Consider the following 21,237-nt stretch of genomic DNA (forward strand, 5'->3'; position numbering starts at 1 on the left):
GGCCTATGGATGCCTTTCTCATAGCTGGGCTGTCTTGCCTAGTCTCAATACGAGAAGATGCACTTAGTCCTGGTGTGATTTGATGTATCAGGGTGAGTAGGTACCCATTGGAGACATCCTTGTCTCTGAAGAGAGTGGAAACAGGATGGAGTAGAGTATAAGGGTGGAACAGTGAGGAGAGGAGGGAGGGATTTTGGATCAAGCTGTAAAGTGAAAAAATAAGCAAACAAAACCAAATACATTTGTTACAGCTGAAGAATTTTATTTCATGCTATTAAAAATTCAAGGGAACTTCAGACCCATACATACATTTATTTTATTTATATAAGGACAACTTGCATAGCTCTCAATAGTTACAGAAGCTAATCCCCAGCACCTGGAAATCATCAATGATCTTCACAGCAAACCTAGGAAGTACATATCTGTAGTGTCTCCCTCTGGAGGTTTGGAAGAAAGGAGGCAGCAAACTTGCCTTGGGTCAGTGGCCAGTAGGCAGTAACACTGAAACTGCAGCCTTGATCCAGAATGCAAGCTCTCACTTAACGAATTGTACTCCTTCTCAACACACAGACAGAAGCCTTGACTCTTGGCATACCAAGAGGGAAAAAATGTTCTAAACACCAATGTTTTCAGTCAGACATTTAGAAACTTCGTAATGAGAGTTAAATATAAAAAATTCAAATACCATATTGACAAGTGAAGAATATGGGGCCCACATTAATACATCTGTCAAATTGGTATAACTGTATCTAATCCAAATTTAGAAATTGTGAAACCATAAAATTGATTATTTTATTAATTTTCCTCCCAGGGGTAAGGACTTGAACAAATAAAAGAAAAAAGAACAAGTTCATGACATAGATACTTGTTTTCAATTAGCCGATATATCTTAAACTGAGAAATTGTTTCAGAGGGATTTGTGCAGGAGATCCGTGTATGGATACCATATAAGGAAAACGAGCAAAACAAATCATTTAGCATTTTCTTATTCTGCAGCATCTCACATGCTGTCCCGTTACTCACCCACTCATAGTAGCTTCTTTTTGAAACTAGAGTTCCTTATTACTAGTGCAGACATCCTGCATTTCCTTTGGAATTTTAGTAATTAGTAGCAGTTCTTTGTAAAAGGAGTCTGTCAAATCTATTTTGTTTGAGGCCGAGAATCACCATAATGCCCTTCTATCATGATTATGCTGCTTTACAGATCCAAGAATTTGAGAGAGACTAATGGAGACAGCTTCATAAGATCCACAGTAGCTCCATCTGAGTTGCATGACCCTGGAGGAGCAGAATCTCTGATGGATCTTCTTTTTTTTTTTTTTTTTTGATAGTGCAAGCATTTTATTCTTAAATAACTTCTATTGAACTTGTTCTTTTATGATTTTACAATGTAAATAGTACATTTTGATCTCTGGAACTCCCCTCTCATCTCCTCCTACCTGGATTACTTCCATTTCCCATATTAATGTCTTTTTTTTTCTTTTATTAACTTGAGTATTTCTTATATACATTTCGAGTGTTATTCCCTTTCCCAGTTTCCGAGCAAACATCCCCCTCCCCCCTCCCCTTTCTTATCGGTGTTCCCCTCCCCACCCTCCCCCCATTGTCCCCCTCCCCCCAACAGTCTAGTTCACTGGGGATCTTCTATGTTGTCAGGCTGGGGTTTCAAGATCATGGTAACCAATCATTTCAAATTAACTCCTGGGAACGTCTGCTTTTGTTTGTGATACACAGTGGCTCCGAGATAAGATTTTGTTTGGTCAAAGGATTTTGTGGCTAAAGACTTAGATACCTTCAGATATTCAAAACATAATCATGACCTCTCATTTATCAGATGAGGGGGATCAGTTCTACAGAGTTCAGTAGAATTAATAAAATGAAAAGATTGCTGTGAGAGCTAGGTTCGGAGTCAGGGATTCCATTACCAACGCTGCCCTTTACAAAGAGATTCAGGGAAGAGTCTGAGTATTGGAGTCCTTACTGCTCCCTGGGAAGACACACTGTACTTGCTTTCACATGAGTGTAACAGATAGGAGGATATATAAAATTGTTTAGCAAACTATAATATAGCTCTATTGAGTAGGTTATTCACTTAACAGATGTTAAAACACATAAGTGTACTATGTCTTGGTGAAGCTTCTTGGAATTCTTAAGGATCCTTAAACTTATCCTGTTTAAAGCTAACTGTATTACCTTGATTTCAAACTTTCATGAGTGTTCTAGCCAAAGGATAGCAACAACTATAATGTTATCTAATATACATCTTCAAGCCATGCTCCCTGACATCATCTCAGTTTTTCGATTAAACTCTCCGAGAAAACTATCATCTAGCTCTGTCCATTCCACTTCTAAATATGCCAGCCATTCTGTACATTTCTTCATCTACTCCCTGATCTACACTAGGGTTTTCACTCCGCAGAAACCTGTGAATGAAATCTCTGAATCACAGGACAATGAGACTTCCAGTTGTTTTCAACATGACCACCATTCACTTTGTTGGTCACACTGCCTGCATGTCTATGTCCTAGCTAATCCTTAGTGCTAGCTGATCCTTATACTTACTCATAGACACTTGGAACTTCATAATGATTTACATCTTTTAAATGGTTAAATAATTAGTTTCTGATAGAATTCAAAGCTTCAAGAAGGCAAATGTCCAACTTTAGACCTGACCCACTTATGACCTTGGATAACTGACTTTTCTTCACTGTAATTCATTATTCTGAACCAGGAAATGTAGGGACTAGCTAAATTATCAGAAAAGTAAATTTCAGTTTTGTGTGTATTCAACTATCTACATAATTTTATCTTGCTATATATGCATAAGACATATGTGTACATACACATGTGCTTATGTGTCATATAAAAACACATACACACTTATATATACTTATGCATGCTTATTGATTCATACTTATACACACTTTTGTTTTTACACACATTCATGCATAAACAGAAACTCAGGAACAAATATCACACCGTCTGACTCTCCATTCTGTATAGATGACTTTGCAGTCTTACCTTGCCATCAATCCAACAGTGATGATACATCATATAAGCACATTGTCTTATGATATCCACTGTTTCATTCTGTGAAGGCTGAATGTGTGACTGCACTGTGAGGGCTACTACACTTGACCCTGAACCCATGAACGTGGACAAGTACTGTTACATTAGTCTTAACTGCTGTTAGGTTATGTCATTTTCTAGGTTTTGCTAGAAGGATTCAAGGTAGTAGTCTGTGTACCTGAATTCTCCAGGTCCTTATAAGCTTCAGTCCAGGCCTTGGCCATGTTAGCCAGTGTAAATTCCATGATCTGGATGTCGGTGATAGGGCAGTTGCACTGTGGGAACTCCTCAGCACACTGGCAGCGACACTGGCTGTTCTGACAGACATACTCTCCCTCGCCATTGCACATGATGTAACTCAAGGCTGACTGTACAAACTTCTCTTGCAGATACTGCGGGAAGATTATCTGTAGACCTGGTTAGAAATAGCAAGAAGGGAAAAATCAGAAAGGATAAAAAGGTGTCTTATTAACAGCTTCCAAAGGTGACAAGAATTTGGCACTGTATGGTTTCTCCCTGTGCACTGGAAGAAAAATATTTCAAAACATTCTTTGGCATAGATGGACGACAGCCAGTGGGACCTTCAGTTGCATCACTTTTAATTCACTGTTTTAGCATGACCTGGCTCTCTTGGAAATGGAGACGTTGTTCTGTTATATTAATAATGAATCTGGAGCTCCTCTAATGTGTGTGTGTGTGTGTGTGTGTGTGTGTGTGTGTGTGTGTGTGTACATACTCATTATTCTATTTGGGAAGAAAACCCTTGTTGAATGCATAACATCATTGTTTATCTTTCTTATACCCTTCATTAATTTCCTTTTCCATTCTTGAAATATTTATGGTCTCTATTTATGAACATGTCCTGAGCTACCCAGTACTTCTAAAGATTTTTATTTTATTTTACTTAAAAAATACAGGGTCTCTCTCTCTAGGCAGCCCAGGCTGCTTAAACTCACTATGCATACTGCATGAGCTTTGAACTCAACTCATAGAAATCTGCATGCCTCAGTTTCCTGATTACTGCATTTAATGGTATGTATCACCAAGTCCAATGAGATTATTTTATATAAAAAGTACATTTGCAATATTATCAGCAGGGACATATGTGGGCGCCTGTCTTCTTAATATGGTTTACAGATCTAAAGCAGAAAGAGACACAGAAAATGCCAGGCAGCAATGATCCTGGAACTATGTACCCTGGGTTGCAAGGTCAGCTTTCCACAGGAGAAAGAATTTGGGCTTATTGGAAGGTACTTAAGAGACAACCATGGTTCAAAGAATAACAGAATGTGCAAAGGTAGGGTAAATTTGTCTGGTAAGTCCAACTGTATGAATGAAACTCTGATGAGTAGGGGTGTGGGGTACTAGAAAAATTGACTGAGAGAGCTGTAGATCCCAAACGTCAGGAAGGAATTTATTACACACTACAGTTTATATGCTTACCATGTGGATCACTAAATATACATTAGTAGTTTTTCAAGAGTAAAAGTGATATAGTAAAAGAGAAATATTAAGTGAGGGCATATATTACCAAACTAAAAACATTTGTGAAAAAGAGCATCACAGATATTAATGTTCTCCTGTTTGTTCTAAAAATGAAGGCACAAAGAGACACTAAGACAAAGTGACTAACCCCTAGGTATAGGATGAGAACCCTTGTCTACACCTTCTGATTTTCTTCTATATTTGAATAATCAGTGTCCTATTCTTTAGAGTGGAAGATGTGTGGGGTTTATCTGGGCCGAAGCTGCAAGCTGGTACCAAGAAACATGAGTCTAGTGCATGCTTGAGCCTATGGTCACCAGACTACAAGGAAAATTTAGACAAACAATTCACATTGAAGGCAGTTCCCTTTGCTTTGCAGAGGCTGCTAATTAGTTTTAGACTTCAGCATACAAAGGAGTTATGGTTTTACCTCAGACTTTTTAAAATGGGGGTTGTATTCTTATTTAGATTAATATTAGTTTCCTACTAGGGATTCCAGAGTACTCTTAAATCCTGCTCCCTGTAGATTTGCTGGGCAAATGAGGCCTTGCTTTTACTCTTCTTTTAGTTTATATTTTTCAGTTACGTTTACAGACTTGCTTTTCTTCTTTCAGGTTACATATATTACATATGATTATTATGGTTTGTATATACACTGAATTTCTATTCTGGTTCCATCTGGTTCTCATATGGAAACTATATAGTAGACTTCGCTGACTGCTGTATGAGAAACAGAACTGAGTGAGTCTTAGCATGTCTATGACAGAAAGTCACAGTGCACATAGAGTTGGTCATTGCTACCACTGAAATCCATACCAAAATCATCCAAAGAATCTTATTCATCCTCTCTCTGAAATTCTACTTTCTTTTATGTTCAAGTGAAAATACTTGCAGTAGCTATATTATATTTAGAGGAATAAAGCCAAGATATCTATAATTTGTGTGGAGCAGTTACTGGCACAGGCAGACAGACAATCTCTCTCTCTCTCTCTCTCATACACACACACACACACACACACACACACACACACACACACACACACACACACACCATGAATTATCAACTCTTGTTTTTAAGGTGCTTACTTACCTACTTAATCTACTACTTTGTGTATGTATCTGTGCATATGTATATGTAGAAGACTCATGCCATAACATATGTGTGGAAGCTCGAGAACAAATTACAGTAGTTGATTATCTGTTTCTATCATGTTGGTCACAGGGATTGAAGTCTGATATCAAGCACCTTTACTCACTGAACTACTGATGTGAGGAACCTTCTGGTGTGGGAGATGATAGTGATACTGATGTCCTTCCTCTGACCCAATACCTAAGTGTTCAATGCAAGCCTCAGCATAAAAAAGGACGAATAATTTCAGGTACACTCAATGGGGTTATTTTTAAACCACTGCACTTAAGGAAGTAAGTTTAGGCTTTCTGACTGCTGAAGGAGAGGGATGTTTATTTTAATATGGTATAACTGACTTTACTCAGAAGGCATCCTGAGAATGCCGTGATGCTGGACAGTGGTCTGCGGTGACATCGGATATAATCCTTACCACTGGGCACCCATGAGATCAAGGGATCAGTCACAACGGTTCTGTACATGATTATGATGAGGCAGACACCAAAGGCCAGGAAATACAAACCAACTATACAGTTGTTTCCAAAGCAAGCTTGAAGTTCATTATAGGGTGCATTATTGAGTTGCTTCATTTATGTTGCCGTTTTCTCCTCCAAGGCAAAAATTATTTTTAGCTGATCCCTATAGGCAACAGTGGCTATGGATGAGGGTTATGCTTCTGTTGCTTAAAGGAACTCTACAGACTATATTCTCAGTCCTACTTTTTCAGACAACTCATCACATTTTTTCCTCCCTTTTGTAGAGGGTAGGATATTCTATTCTTGGTCCTAGCCCAAAAGGAATTCGGGGAGAGCATTTTTAGAAAATTGCATCAAATCATTTCTCCGTTTGGCAAGGATACAAAAGGCAGTATTACCTACCCCATTTAATGCAACTGAAAACAGATAAAATTTAGGGTTGGGGGTTTTTTCAGAGCAGCTGAAACAGAACACTGGCTGCTCTTTAAAAATGGAAACTCAGAACATGCCGAGCTGTCTCAGAGGCAGAATCCCCTGGGCAAATTTCAAAAGAGAATAATGAAGACATAGCAATTAAAAAGCACTTTTCTGCAAAATGTCATTACTGTTTAAAGTTACACAACCATTTCTATGGCGGCGGAGGTTCACACAGCAGTCACAGCCAGAGTTGTCTCCCAGTGACCTGTGCCCAACAAAGAGAGCCATTGCTGACCCCTTATATTGGCATCCGAGTCCTGCTAGCTTCAATGGGAGTCATAAATAATCTGGAGGGGATTTGGCCTGTGGAAGCACTTTTTAAAAGATATACAGCTGCTGGCTGGGGTGGAATATTCTATCTCCTTGGTTCCCAAAACATCCCCCTCTCCAACCCGGGTGCGCACGAACACACACACTCACACTCTCTCTCTCTCTCTCTCTCTCTCTCTCTCTCTCTCTCTCTCACACACACACACACACACACACACACACACACACACACACACACAAATGTGCACACACAAAGAGACAGAGGAGGTAGAAGGAGAGAGGGAGAAAAGAGACAGGGAGAAGGAAGGAAGGAAAACTGAGAAAATGAGGGAAAGAGCCACATTTTATTGCCAAGCATGTACATTTTGTCTCACAACTCAGAAAGGCAATGGTTGAGTGTTACATTTGAATACCACCTTGCCCACGCTGAACATATGGAATATTTTCCCTTCAACCTCATTAATTTTTTCCAAGTCTGGCTGTGTTTTGAAGGGCAATGTTGTGATGTGCCATCAAGAATGTGTGGCATGTATGAGCAGGTGGAAATACTCATGAAGATTTCCTGCTTTTCCTGATACTTACCTCATCCTTCTCACGTGCACCCACCCACCCCAAGCTTATCATCCTTCCATCCATTGCATAATGTGTTTTGTAATTTGAAGGGATTCTGTGATAAAAGTCCTTAATTCCATTGCTGCAGCATGCCATACTACTACGTCTTTGCCACTTCATCTCCTCAGACTTGTAATATCCACATTCCCTTTTGTAAGGTTGGAGCTATTCCAATCTGTCACTCACATTACACTTATAGTCTCTTCTCTTCTCTTGTCTAATGTCTAAAATAATTCTTCCTCATATGTCAGCCTGTCTCCCATGTCCTGAAATATAGACCTTCCCACACTATTGGACTTCAAATGATTTTGCTGTTTGCCTTACAGGGATTAAATGTTTTACTCATTAAATTATTTTACTGATCTCTTTGATTTCCAACTCTTATCTTAAAAAGCCAATTTTGGAAAGAAAGGAGAAGTCTATATTTTACCTGCAGATCTCCAATTTAAGCCAAGCCCATTTTAGGCTACTGGCACTTACTAATTCTCTTCTTCATCTTCCTAAGGAATAGGTTAATCTATTACTCTTTGTGGATGCTCGAATGAAAAGTGAAATGGCCTAACCAAAGTCCCACTATTAAAATAACAAAATCATGATTCAAATCTGAGTATTTGGGCCATTTTGAAATAGTTCAGGGTTCTTCCGCCTTTTTAGTCAAAGTGGACTGATGACAATGTAAGTTGAGTAATCTACCATAGATCCAATGAGGGGCAATTGGGCAGTACGTTAGCCTTTCAGAAATGTAACTGTTGTTGTTTTTCCGTATTAACTGTTTACAACAAAAAGAAACAACAACAAAAACCCTGAGTAACACAGAATATACATTGTGTGTTATGATCCAATATTATTATTCAAAAGGTCATGTCTCCTCCCTCCAATTCATACGTAGAATCCCCAAATTCTAACGGAACTGGTTGCTTCTTTTAGGAAATGGGGTTCCTTGGAAGGTAAGCTAAGAATCCAAGAAGACAATCATATTCTCTCTCTCTCTCTCTCTCTCTCTCTCTCTCTCTCTCTCTCTCTCTCTCGGTGTGTGTGTGTGTGTGTGTGTGTGTGTGTGTGTATGGACATAGAAGAAAAGCCACATGGGCATTCCATAACAAGACAAGTATCTGAAAATCAGAAATCTGATTCCCAGTAGATCTTATGGCAGCTTGATACTGAAGCTCAGGATGCTGAGAACATCACAAACAGATCTCCAGCATCTGCTATAGCTCAAACTTTCTAAGGCACTGGCATAATTAGGTGTGAAGTAAGTGGGAGCCTTCCCTCATTTATCTCAATTCAAAGTATCAACCCTTACCAGAGCCAAATTAGACCTCTCCTTGGAAAACCTCACATGGTGGAAAGACAGACACAGGATTAAGGAATGCACAGGAAGAATAGTCTAGAATGTGGAAACAGAATGTGCACAGGCTCCAGGCAACAGAAATTCCAGTTGAGAATTAAGCTATCCTTTCCAACACCTTCTGATTACAGTCATTTCCCTTTATAGCTTACTTCCTGAAAAGTCCATAAAGGAGAAAACATTCTTGTGTCTTAGATACAAACTGAAGTTATGAATGGCATAAATGAGACATCTGAGTTCATTGGAGGCAGAGCAATTTTTGAAGCAACAGGGCTGAAGTTCCTTAGCCTGACATATAAGGTTTCTGAGATGCAGAAAGATAAATAGAGATCCCAGTGTTGTAGTTTCTATTCTTAAGGATTATTTAAGGAACACAAGAATGTTTAGAGAATCTGTGTCAGATCCCCTATGAACAGCAAGGACAGAGTTGATATTTTATTGATCAGAACCTGATAAGGCTGACATACTTGGAATGTGTGGATGGGGTGGGGTGGGGTTAGAGACAGCTAATTTCTCATTTAAAACAAAAAGACTGAACAGATGCTGACGTCTCACCAAAGATATAACAAATATAGCCCATTTATAATTTCTGATTCCAGATTTGCTTCTGAGAGTTCATTACAGGAACTCTTAACCCCATTCTCTTCTTTACAAAAGCATTGTATATAGAATTGATAAATAAAAGGGAATATAATTTTAATATTTTTCTATGTGCTTACTCCTCTCTAATCAAACAGGCCACTTGTAGATTTAAAACCAAAACTCAAAATTCAATAACAATGAATTTGGAACTTTGGAGATGATTAAAATTTTACAGCACGGTTGTGTTTGGCATCATTAAACTGATGGTAATAAATTTCATTGATTTATTTGTGAGGGTGCAAGACAGTGAAATTGGATATAGCAGTTGTGGAAGGCTTGATGAATGTGGGGTAAGGACTGTTGATTTTCTTTCATTTTATTTGTATATGTGTGTGACTGGAGGTATGCATGTGCACTACATGCATACAGGAGCCCATCGAGATCAGAAGAGTTATATACAGTTGCAATGCCCCATGTGGTTGCCATGAATCAAATACGGATCCACTGTAAGAACAGTAAGCATTCTTAAGCACTGAGCCATTTCTACAGTCCCTAGAAATTGTTTTAAAGCCTGAGCATAATCTGAATTGAGTCTAGCTGTGTAAATGCCACCACATAGGGCAGACATGGATCAAATACAGGTCAGCATGTAAATACATAGGATGATTCAAACTCTTGTTTAAGGCACCATCATGAACTGATATGGCTCTCATTTGCTTTATTTTGATCTATATCCTAATTATCTGAGCCAGTCTACTTTTGAGTGACATTTCTCTTTTCTGTCCAATGTAATTTGCTATTAAGTTCATGATCTCTTGCAGTGCCAAGAGGAAGAGGGAAAAATACAGGCTCTATTTTAGTTGCATATAAATAATTTTCTATTCTGTCCTTGTATGAAATGTGGCCCCCTATGGGTATCTCTGAGCCCTACAGGAATCCCAGATGTTGTCATGTGCCCACTACATTCTGCCTGTCAAATCCTGTCCATTTCTGAAATGCACAAAGTGTTGAACAACAAGGACAGCACCTTTTGCAAAACATGAGCCTGATCCCCTTCTCTGTGCAAGCCTGGGGATTTCATATTGGCAGATAGAGGACTTTATGGCTTACACAGCCATGCTGAACTCCAGTGTAATGAAGGCATGCAGGTCAATTACCCATCTGTTTGTGTTTCTATTGCTGTGAATTACAGTATCCATTGCTGACAGCTCATTGGAGTGGAATGAAAATAAGACAATAATTCACCAAGTGAAACTGTGCAGAAAGGGCGAAGAGGCTATGATCTCATTCAGAAGTTCAGCCCTCTCTCTGTGATGGGTCATTTACACTCTGGGAAATGTAGAAAGGCAGTTACCTGGGGGAAAAAAGGGTGGGTTCTGCTTCCTTCAGTGTAAGAATTAGGACATGGCACATTCTGTAATAGTAATATTTTATTTTACTGATAAGCATCAACTAGGCTGCAGGATCTTGGGAATATAGACTTGGAATACTTAGATGAAAAATCAAGGCAGATTGTTGGGCAATTTATAAATGGAATTATTTACCATTGGGTTTTTGGAAGAATGAACCAGATTTCCTCGATAGATTAAAAAAAACAAAACAATTAAAAAATAAAAAGAAAACTTTTAAACCTTTGAAGTATGGATTCAGGGTTGAATTACAACATGGTAGGAAGTACTAATCTAATGACAAGATCCAAATGCTGTGTGGTCGACTGAGATATCAAATGGCATGTAGTAGGCTGTGTTACCTTTAACTCATGCTGTACCTTTCTTTGTAAAGCCCCTTCTTTAATACTCTAACATATTTCAACCTCTGAACTGAAACATATTTGTATGGAATGGATGTTTCAAGTTCAGAGTGATATGCCAATACCGAAATAAGACAATATGAACCAATATGTGAATTGATCAGCTTTTGTTTTTACAAAACCAACAGTATTCCACATAGAAGAAGCTGAGAAAAGGAATCCTAATGAGCTATGATCCCTGTGAATCTCTCGTAAAGTAAGAAAAAAAATTCACCTTTGCAAATCATTAAGATTGATGAGTTGTTTGTTGACACCAGATACGGTTACACATACTGACACATATTGCATATAATGGGCAGTAGGTCAATCTTTTTATGAATATATTGTACTGTAAGGCAGTACATATGAAAGACTTGAATTACTGCAATGTAGGCCATGTACCAAAGCCTAAACAAGGAACCATCTTGCTCTCTAATAAAATGTTTGTTACTTTCTATAAAAGATAACCATTAAGTTTTGTTTCAACCTAATGTTTTATTTGCATTCCTTCCGTCATATTATAAACTGTATTTTAGATTGTGTCCCAGACAGAACACTAGAGCCTGAAGATAAAGGGCACGAAACACAGCCTGTGTTTTGGGGAACTAATCATCTTCACTAAGGAAGATAATGAAGAATTTATTCAATGAAGAATAAATAAAAATACAAAAGATTTATGTGACAAAATAGATTTGGAGAAGACACAATTATAGATGAGCATTTCACCATTATTAAAATTAAGGTAATCTAAACAAAATCACAGTGATCAAAGACCATTACATTACATTAACATAACATTAGCTAAATTTTATAAAATTTAAACATGTATATACTCTTGAAACAGTAAGGAGAGATTTATTCAGTTTAAAGAGAAAATTGTTTATAGAATTCATGAAAAAACAAATATAATACCCAAAAGAGTGAGGGTGTTTGATAATCTGATTAATGAATATCTCCAAGGTCTTCCATTATCCATTGCTTCTTCATTGCTACAACCTGAGATACCTTATACCTCTGACCTTTGAATTTAGCATTATTATTTTCTCTCCAGATTTTACCTCAAATTTTTATTAATTAAATGACCTTAGAGACACTAAGAGGCTTCAGTTCCTTGACCATCACTTCCCTCTTCAAAGTTTCCTTTGTACGGCTAGCATGAAAATGGCATGAACTATTTAATATCTTGACTGTACAGAGTTATATATTTTGGCCAAAATTCATAGAACAACTGCACTTAAGAATCAACTTATAGGTATGTATAAATTATAACATGTAAATCATACATTAATGGTTGTAAAAATTGAAGTCAAAAAAACTTTAAAAAATTGGAAGATATGTATGATTAAAAGATGTAATTTTTGTTCAACTGATGCCAGTTTTCTGCCCTTGCCATTTTTCTTGTTGTTTTCTGTCTAGGTCACAGAAAGCCTCAGAAGGCCCTCTTTGAGAAACCAAAAATAATGTTACTTATTTAAAATTCTAAAAGAAACACTGACTGCATTATATTGTGTGTGCCTATGTTCATGTTCTTATTCTGACAGATCTCTGAACATGAGAGGCATTCATCTTGATCATTTCTCTGTCATCTAGCACATTACTGTATCAGGAAAATGTGTTTGAATGAAGGTGCATTTAGAAAGGATATATTTCACAGAAGACCATAGTTCTCTGTTCTATGCTGGGCTTGACCAGCTTCAGCACTTTCAAATAGAAATGCATCTTCATCCTCAGAATTATAACTTAAGACATGAGTATAATTTAACTTCATCTCAGTAGTTATAGATGCAAGTACTCAGAAAGGGCCAGAGTTAAAAAAAAATACACAGGCTGAAAACATTCTCAGAGAACAATGGCACTAAAGAACACTCATTTCAACATATATTTTGATTTAGATAAATTTCCAAAAATTATGATTCTTGAGGATAATTGCACTTTTTATTTCTTTTCATTCTTTCCAACTTAACAAGCACAGTGCTAGATGATAAATGATAAGGAAAAATGCAAAACCTCATCTTGCACCTATAATGTCCTTTCATTCACTACCACATGAAGTGAATGAAGTACTGCATGAGATGCCAAAACTGTGAAACATGAATCAGACATAGTGTCTACCTCCAGAGGCTAGTAATAGATGGCACAACTATAATGTGTAATGACAAGGAAACACACACACACACACACACACACACACACACACACACACTTCAGTGAAATACAAGAGGAACAGTCCCTACTATTGAAAGAAAACAGAAAAGCTTATCTAGGACAGATGTGAACTCCAGCTGCATGTGTACCCTGGAATCGACTAATATGGATGCTCTCAGCTAACAGATCCATATATGTAGCCAAACTAAAATACAACCTAGAAGTTTTGGGTATTAATATGTCTCTTGAAATTCATAGCTCACATAGAATTAAGGCACCAAGACACCCTGCAGACAATAAACGTGGTTTACAATAATTGATCTGATGTTCCAATATCAATAAGCTGTTAAATTACTGTGTGGTGACAAATAAGTTCAAAATTCTAATAGCTTATGGCCACCAGCATCAATCATGCTTCATGTTTACTAAACTTTGTCTATGCTTCAGATCACTTCCTTTTATGCTGTAGGCATACATAGTCTGTCTCAGAAATATGATATACACATCATAAAAGAAAAGGAGTAACAGAGAAGAAAGGTATCATTGTAGATATGGCATGTCCCATGTTTTTGCAGTCTAGTGTTCAGAGCAAATCATTTGGCTAGGGCCCATATTCTTTTTTTTTTTTTTTTATCTCCTCCTATGAATATTCCTCCTTTTTTTTATTTTATTTTTTTTTATTAACTTGAGTATTTCTTATATACATTTCAAGTGTTATTCCCTTTCCCGGTTTCCGGGCAAAATCCCCTTCCTCCCTCCCCTTCCTTATGGGTGTTCCCCTCCCAACCCTCCCCCCATTGCCGCCCTCCCCCCATAGTCTAGTTCACTGGGGGTTCAGTCTTAGCAGGACCCAGGGCTTCCCCTTCCACTGGTGCTCTTACTAGGATATTCATTGCTACCTATGGGGTCAGAGTCCAGGGTCAGTCCATATATAGTCTTTAGGTAGTGGCTTAGTCCCTGGAAGCTCTGGTTGCTTGACATTGTTGTACTTTTGGGGTCTCGAGCCCCTTCAAGCTCTTCCAGTTCTTTCTCTGATTCCTTCAACGGGGGACCTATTCTCAGTTCAGTGGTTTGCTGCTGGCATTCGCCTCTGTATTTGCTGTATTCTGGCTGTGTCTCTCAGGAGCGATCTACATCCGGCTCCTGTCGGTCTGCACTTCTTTGCTTCATCCATCTTGTCTAATTGGGTGGCTGTATATGTATGGGCCACATGTGGGGCAGGCTCTGATTGGGTGTTCCTTCAGTCTCTGTTTTAATTTTTGCCTCTCCCTTCCCTGCCAAGGGTATTCTTTTTCCTCATTTAAAGAAGGAGTGAAGCATTCACATTTTGATCATCCGTCTTGAGTTTCGTTTGTTCTAGGGATCTAGGGTAATTCAAGCATTTGGGCTAATAGCCACTTATCAATGAGTGCATACCATGTATGTCTTTCTGTGATTGGGTTAGCTCACTCAGGATGATATTTTCCAGTTCCAACCATTTGCCTACGAATTTCATAAATCTTTTATAATAATATAGCCTACCCACGGTACAGCACTTTCTATCATATGATGAACTAAGGAATACAGATTTCTCTCAAAAAAAGGGAAACAACACAGAAATCATGTGATCTTTTCTGAAATATATTGGTTTTGTAGCAAATACTTAATTTCTTATTACCACATGATCCAGCAGTTTCACTTCTACATGTTTATCAACAACACCATAGACAAGCACTGAAACAATCTTCTGACTATTCGGAGTAGCTCTAGCCAGTAGACAGTAGGGAAAGGTACACCAATGAATATATTGACAAATAGGTATGATGTGTGCCATACCTTTCCCTGGGATGCTAATGCAGCAATGAAAAAGAAATATTATTATCTCCCATAACACAGATGTGTTATGAACATATAGAGTGCAAGAAGATTGACTGGAAATAATACACTGTGCACATCTACTTGTTTTAAATATATGGAAATAAAAATAAATAAATAAATAAATGAAATATGTAAGCTCAGAAACAGAATGTAACTTTTAAGAGAGGAAGATGAGGAATTAATAGGTGTACGATTGTGTTCGAGACATGAAAGCATTATGGTATCTGTTATGATAATTGAGTAGCATTGTGAGTATATTTAATGCTACTAAGTTGTGCATTTTAAAAATGTTCTTGATGATAAATTTTATGTGTTTTTTAACTTTCCACACACAAAAAAATATACAATTCACAGAACACTAACTCTGCAGTTCCAACTAATTTAAATTATTAACGTTTATTGAGCATATATGTTCTACTGGATGCCAAATGCTATGCAATTTAGAAGTGTGTGAAACACAACTAAACTTGTGCTTGAACACCGATACATCCATTATGAATACTCACTATTCTTCCAGGCCCACATCTAGCAGAGCTCTCAAACATCTGTAACTCTAGAGGATCCAATGTCTTGTCTTCTTCTGGCTTACCTGAGTGTCTCTCTCTCTCTCTCTCTCTCTCTCTCTCTCTCTCTCTCACACACACACACACACATACACACACACACACACAAATACTCACGCGCACTCACACATACACACAGAGACACAATTTAAAAACATCCTTTACAAATAGAACTCTTGGAGATACACATGAGCAACCCTGCATAATTGTTCTTATAAAAGAAGATGTGTTGTATCTGATTTATATTAAATGCACATCAAAAATATTGTTTGTGCTGTGCTGGAGAGTCTTACTTTTAATGTTAGTTGTTGAAATAAATAATTATTGAGTTAAGCATCTTTAAAAATAAATAAGTTCTTTATTCCTATGCGGCTAATAAATCATCTGGGCTGAGTTATTTAGGATTTGTTCACCATGATGCTTAATTTCTGCCAATCATTGACACTGACAAACATTCCACTGGAACTTGGTTGTCAAGTTAACCAAATTACCACATAGACCCTCTATTTAAAGGATTTCCATGCTACATCTTTGACAGGTCTATTTTTAAAAAAAGTCTCATGTGACCACCACACACATATGCAACTCCCTCACATACTTAGTGTCAGCATCACTGCCATTCCAGCAAGTGGACACTGGCTCAGAATTCCCATCTCCCTTCCAACTGAGGCGTCTGAGTTCCTTACAGATTTCAATAGCACATTCAGCAATCCGACCTCCTGGAACATCCTGGTACTCACTGACCACACATTCTGAGGGAAGTGGTCTTTTCTGCCTAAAGATTATTTTGAAAATCACTAAGGAAAGAAGTTACATTGGTGCACACAGAAGTTCATTGGTTCATCATTTAACAACAGGTATGGACTCTTTACACAAAGTATTATAACTTTTAAGTGTTTATAATAGAGGGGAAACATAAAAAGTAATTGCTTTTATAAGCAGCAGCATTCTTTATTTCTGCATTTTATGTTGGAAAAAATTAATGTAATGTTCCAGATGACAGACTGCCTTTGAGTAGACCTGAGCTCAACTACCGTCCTGACAACTCCAAGTTCGAGGAGTTCTGTGAGGTTCTATTTTCAAATAAAAATATGGATTTGTGCTGAAGTTAATATGAGATATTGATATATCTGATATATAATAATTGTCCAAAATGATAGCCATGAATATTACTGTATCACCTCTATTGATTGGTAATATATATTTTCTAATTAAAGGCAGAAAAATGCTGGGATTTCCATTTTTGCAGGTTAAAATATATGAGGAGGCTGAACATTTTAATTAAAATCATCAACTCTTGTCTACTAAGCATCTCCATTCTATTATCATTTTGACTGATATCTTCGATCTGCATCTTTACAATAACCTTCCTTCTTCTGACAAGTGAGAAAATAGGGTGTTCCTTTGTATAGAAACGAAGATCAACATTTGGATACAGGCAATTTGAAGGCAGTCAGCACTTCTATTTCTCACAAAGGTTCTGCTATTGAACATGCAACCCAGGAAGGCAGAAAAATGCAAACTGACCAGTGCCTCTCAGGCTAGTGAGGATCAGAAAAGAGCAATTCTGACAAGGAATTACTCCTTGTGAACTGATACAGCGACCAAAAACATACTGTACTTTCCTGAGCTCTCAAGAACACAGAGAAATGGTATTTGGGAGAGACTGGGTTTTATGGGAAAAGAAAAAAGGAATTCATGTTCTACTATCTCTTCCTCCTCCTCAAACCTAGCTTTTGGGCAAGGACATTTGCCATGAAGCCCTGTTAGAGTGCGTGGATTACTCATTCTACCTCAAGAATAAAGTCAATTTAGAGCCCCAAAGACTAAGAACCTGTGGTACTTTAAGGGAAATGCCACCCTTAAGTTTATATTTAAATACTTGGTCTCCAAATGATGGAACTGTTTAAAGAACTAATGGACTTACTGGAGGAGGTTCATCACTGGGTGTGGACTTTGAGGTTCCAGAAAAATCATACTATTTCCAGTGTTTTCTTTTACCTCCTACTTTTTGATCAAGTCATGAGATCTCACCCGTTTCAGCCACAATTCTATCATGGATTCTAACCATCAGAAAATGGAAGCCCATTTCAAAACTTTCTATTATAAGCTGTTTTAGCCATGGTGTCTTATAATTAAAGCAGTAGAAAAATAACTAAGACAGAAGTTGATATCAGAAAGTAAGGCTGCCATTGTGACAGTTCTGACTATGCCATTCTTTGAAGAATGTGGAAAATGTTGAGATTTTAGACAAGGACATCAATTGAATGATGTAAGTACAGCTTAATAGGCCATCCTACCAGGGACATGGAAGGCAATAAAGTTGAGAGTGCTACAGAGTGAACGCCCAGCTCAAGAGCTTTTCGATGTGCAGTATTAGTGGTTTGGATAGAGGTCATTCTTGTGATATTTTGGCACACAACATGGCAGTTTTCTACCATTTTCCTAAAAATTGGCCTAAGGTTAATTTGAAAAGTATTAGATTAACATATTTATTTACTATATTTTTGTGTTTTTAATTTTCTCATTTCTGAAACAATAAGAAGAACAATATTTAGTGAATAGTTGGTAGTGCAAATAACTGGCCTAAAAGAGAGAGACGATGTCTATAAAAGAACAGCATCATGAAACTGAAGTCGGGAGGGGGAACATCCTCATAGAAGCAGGGCGAGGCATATTGGAGAGGGGGAACTGGGCAAGGGGATAACATTTGAAATGTAAATACATAAAATATCCAATATGGATGCCTCTTGAAAGTCTTTGCTAAAGTCCTACTGATACAGATGAGGATGCTTGCAGCTACCATTGGACTGAGCGCAGGGACCTCAATGAAGAAGTTTGAGAAAGGACTAGAGGAGCTGAAGGTGTTTGCAACCTCATAGGAAGAACAACAATATCAACCAAACAGACCCCCAGAGGTCCCGAGGACTAAACCACCAACCCAACAGTACACATGGTGGGCCCATGACTCCAGACACATATGTATCAGAGGATTGTTCAGTCTGACATCATTAGGAGAAGCACTTGGTCTTCTGAAGGCTAGTTTCCCCAGTATAGGGGACTGCCAGGGTGTTGAGGTGGGAGTGGGTGGAAGTGAGAACATCTTCATAGAACCAGGGGGAGAGGAGAAGGGAAATGGGAGAGGGGAAAAGGGGATAACATTTGAAATGTAAATATATAACATACCCAATAAAAATAAATATAAAAAAAACTAAAGTTGAATGTTAACATAATTTTCTTATAACATCATCTCTGTTACTGTGGTATTTTTAATATTTTGTGCTACAAAATATGTGTTAAGGAAATTTAGGTCAACTTATAGATATTTATTTACCATATTTCTAGTGTGTACTTGGCATTATCCAAGCATATAAACCATGGAGGATGGAAAGATAAATAAGCAAAAGCACAGGTCTCACTAGCACACATTCCCAGGAATTACATAAAGAATAGAGGTTCACATGCTGCAGTAACATGTCTAATGACACTTACAATGTCAAGGGTATGACAGATGATGAAATTATTTTTTTCTCAGTCCAGGTCATTTCTTGAAACAAGCCTTTGTACATGGGAAATAGACAAAGTCTCACTAATAGAAATAAGTCAGGCCAAAGTGGTCAATGCTTTTCTCTGAAGAGGCAGCACAATTCAAATTTATAGTAGTGTAGGAGGAAAGGAGAGTTCTCTTTATGAACACTATTTATTAGAAAAATCACTGTGATCTAAAGGTAGTTAAGAAAGTCCTAGGCATGGAAAGGTTTGACTTGGGTGAATTTGGGGGTAATTAAACAAAAATAAAGATTATGAAAAGGTTACCTAAATCTTACTATTGTATAAACTCATCAAAAAGTATGAGTAAAAAAACCAAACAGAACTGAACAGAAGTACCCATGCAAGGATGCATAATGTTGCTTCCAAAGTCAGAATTTAAAGTGAAAAACCCCATTGCCAGCTGTAAGACACAACTGTACAAATTGTTATCTAGGACACTGTTTTCCTTTGAAGTTGCCCACCAGAAGTGAATGGTAAGATCCTATTCCTGAATACCCATTCCCCTACACATAGAGAAACAACACAAGGGTATATGCAAAGCAGGAAAATGCTTAGATCCCCATGTCATCAGCAAATTGTCATTGGACTGAAAAGAATTCAATAAAATATGGTAGAGGATTGGGAAGAGATATTGTCTTTATAGAGCAGCAATGTAGGCTTTAATGGAGAGTCATATTAGTAACAGATTCTTTTTGGCAAAATTTTTAAAGATGCACTGAAGGGCTTGATGGTGGGAAGCAACAGCCTTTGATGCAGCATTGAGAAGACCACACTGGCTGCTGAAGCAAGATGGATCCATTAGAAATGGCATATTTTTTCTACTGGGATTTAAAATAGAATATGCCATTGTGTCTGAGATGTCATTCATTGTAAACCATACCATGGTTTTATGTACACTATGCAAAGAATACCTTGTCAATTAAACTGGTGCACTACTAGTTATAAGCAGCAATCCAGTTGCAGAAAAAAAGGAAATATGAAATCATGAAATTTAAATCCTGAAAAGAATAATCAAGAAGTTTAACAAAACACTACCCATACTCATATCTATAAATTATCCCACACAGGAACCCATTTTCTCCTCTTCTCAATCAGAGTGGACAGAATCATCTGTCTATATTTGGTGATTCCAGTCATACACAGAATGCCAGTTATTCTTGAGTGTTCAACTTCCTCATGCCTAGAGCATTAATCTTTCCCTGTCTACAGAATAATTCCCATAGCCAAATAAAGAAAGGTTTTGGCGATTCTGCATTTAAGAAGAAAAAAAAATCACTTGATGCTCCAGGTCTCAGGCTACTTCATTGCTAAATACAATAGTACTGTGTAATTTGCCTGAGAGTTCATCATAATCATAATCTCACTCCGTACTGCTGAGAAACATTATTTTCAAGATTATGTTCACTTCACTGTTGCTCCATCCAATTTTCCCCTTTCAGTACTCCTCAATTTTATATCAGTATCAGTTTCTACATTTCATAACTGTCTGGGTTTTTAAAAAGATATACTTGTGTGTGTGTGTGTTTGTGTGTGTGTGTGTGTGTGTGTGAGAGAGAGAGAGAGAGAGAGAGAGAGAGAGAGAGAGAGAGAGAGAGAGAGAGAGAGAATACAGGCGTGTTTGACCATGAGGCCACATATTAATGCCAGAGTCTGAAGTTTGCATGTGTTCCTTCATCCCATCAACATCTTACTTTTGGAACAGAGCTCTTATTTAACTTGGAATTTTCCATTGCAGCTAGACTGACTGCTGGCCAGTGTGTTCTGTGTTCTGGGTAATGGTTTTGTTTTGTTGTTGTTGTTTTTCTTTCTTTCTTTCTTTCTTTTTTCTTTTTTCTTTTTTTTTTGCCTGTACTTCCAGACCTCAGGTCCTCAACCTTGTGCAGTTA

The 21,237-nt window shown here is 37.6% G+C and overlaps 1 protein-coding gene across 1 annotated transcript in view; it reads right to left on the bottom strand.

Annotated features, from left to right (window-relative positions):
- The window catches only part of Brinp1 (BMP/retinoic acid inducible neural specific 1), a 200,444-nt gene that overhangs the window by 40,587 nt on the left and 138,620 nt on the right, over positions 1-21,237 (bottom strand). Inside the window, 1 exon segment of the mRNA NM_080482.3 lies at positions 3,248-3,484. Within this exon segment, the coding sequence (NP_536730.2) occupies positions 3,248-3,484 (237 nt within the window).

This window comes from Rattus norvegicus, chromosome 5 (genome assembly GCF_021556685.1).
Source record: "Rattus norvegicus strain SHRSP/BbbUtx chromosome 5, alternate assembly SHRSP_T2T, whole genome shotgun sequence".
NCBI classification, from domain to species: Eukaryota; Metazoa; Chordata; class Mammalia; order Rodentia; family Muridae; genus Rattus; species Rattus norvegicus.